This window comes from Triticum dicoccoides, unplaced genomic scaffold (assembly GCF_002162155.2).
Source record: "Triticum dicoccoides isolate Atlit2015 ecotype Zavitan unplaced genomic scaffold, WEW_v2.0 scaffold75790, whole genome shotgun sequence".
Classification (NCBI taxonomy): Eukaryota; Viridiplantae; Streptophyta; class Magnoliopsida; order Poales; family Poaceae; genus Triticum; species Triticum dicoccoides.
The window spans coordinates 1-1,851 of NW_021297610.1; the positions used below are offsets into that span (position 1 = coordinate 1).

The window sequence follows — 1,851 nt, forward strand, 5'->3', positions numbered from 1 at the left end:
TGAGCCACAAGACGCTCCCACTGCAGCACCTCGTGTCGTGGAAAGGGCAGCAGGACCCATCCCCCGGCGAGTTCTCGTACGGCGCGGACCCTAGCAACCTGCTCCAGTGCTTCGCCTGGAACGGGTCGAGGCCACACCGGCGAAGCCCGGTGTGGACAAGCCACCTCTACATGGGCGGATTCAACGAGTCGGCCATTTACATGGCCTTGCATCACGCCGGCGACGAGGTGTACATGTCCTTCGGCATGCCGGCTGGCTCCTTCGTCCAGCTGGTCAGGTTGGAGATCGACTACTCAGGCAAGGTAAATATACTAAGCTGGCTGAGCAACGTGTCCGCATGGAGAGCCCTCTACGCAGAGCCTCAACATGAGTGCAATACGTACGGCTACTGCGGTCCTTATGGTTACTGCGACAACACACAAATCGTCCCGGTTTGCAAGTGCCTTGACGGTTTTGAACCGAGGGATGCTAAAGGATGGATCTCCGGTAGCTTCTCACAGGGATGCCGCCCCAAGGAGGTGCCAAGGTGCACCCATGGAGACAGTTTCTTGGCCTTTCCGGGCATGAAGGTCCCGGACAAGTTCCTCCGTGTCCCGAGCAGAAGCTTCGATGAGTGCACCGAGGAATGCAGAAGCAATTGCTCCTGCGTGGCATATGCTTACTCCAAGATGAGCAACATAGATATTGACGGTGATGATACAAGATGCCTGTTATGGATCGGCGATTTGATCGACATGGAGAACAACCATCAAGGAGGGGAGAACCTCTATGTTCGGACTAAAAGATTGCAAGGTATGCATCACTCCACTTTCTCTGCTTGCTTATGTTTTACTGTGTGTGTGTGTTCGTTTCTTCTAAAGAGAGAAATTGGAGAAAGAGTGGCCTCATGTTTTTATGCATGCGTTCGAGAAAGGAGTCTGCTATGAATTTGGTGATTAGCACTGACAAACTTTGGTGATTCTCCTTATATTAATTTTTTTGTGCAGGCAACATGAGAAAGATCAAAACCATAGAAATTGTATTACCAGTTGTGTCAAGTTTTCTGATACTCATATGCGTGGGGCTTATTTGGATCTGTGGCTTTAGAGGTAGGAAATTGTTGCTTTACTTCTAATTTTGATGTTATCTCCAGTCACAAGAAACTGAAGAGGCGGTGCCCACACTACTGACAGGCAATCAAGGAAGCAAGCTTGTCTGGGAAAGGTTGATGCATCGAGATACAGGAAATTACAATCAGTTCGCTGATGGTAACACGGAGTTTCCCATTTTGAACTTTAGGGAAATTGCTACCGCGACAAATAATTTCTCTGAATCCAACATTCTTGGCAAAGGAGGGTTTGGCAATGTTTATAAGGCAAGACGTATCTGTACTGATAGTTATTTGATCGTTTTTTTTTGTGAGGGTGATAGTTAGAATATTAATGGAAGATCAAACTTTCTTGACTAAATAATACCTCATGTTTCAGGGAACGTTGGAAGATGGTAAGGAAATTGCTGTGAAAAGGCTTCGTGTAGGTTCTGTCCAAGGGGCAGTGGAGTTCAAAAATGAAATAGCTCTGATTTCCAGGTTGCAGCATAGAAACTTGGTCAAACTTATAGGCTGCAGTATTCATGAAGACGAAAAGCTTTTGATTTATGCATACCTACCTAACCGAAGTCTGGATTACTTCATTTTCAGTACGTTCTACTCACTTGTTGCAAAAATCTCTACTTTCGGTCAAACATCGTCACTGACAAGATGATTCGTGTAATTCTGTCCCTGATAGATGATAGAAGAAAATCACTGCTCAATTGGCCCACAAGATTTAAGATAATCGCTGGTGTAGCCAGGGGACTTCTTTATCTCCACCA

The 1,851-nt window shown here is 46.4% G+C and overlaps 1 protein-coding gene across 1 annotated transcript; it reads left to right on the forward strand.

The window, feature by feature from the left end:
• Positions 1-52: 52 nt before the first annotated feature.
• Positions 53-1,414, forward strand: LOC119347799 (receptor-like serine/threonine-protein kinase SD1-8). The gene is made up of 4 exons (XM_037616334.1): positions 53-792; positions 987-1,088; positions 1,173-1,354; positions 1,403-1,414. The coding sequence occupies exons 1-4, from the start codon at positions 171-173 to the stop codon at positions 1,412-1,414; spliced, it is 918 nt and encodes a 305-aa protein (XP_037472231.1). The 5' UTR covers positions 53-170.
• The last annotated feature ends 437 nt before the right edge of the window (positions 1,415-1,851 follow it).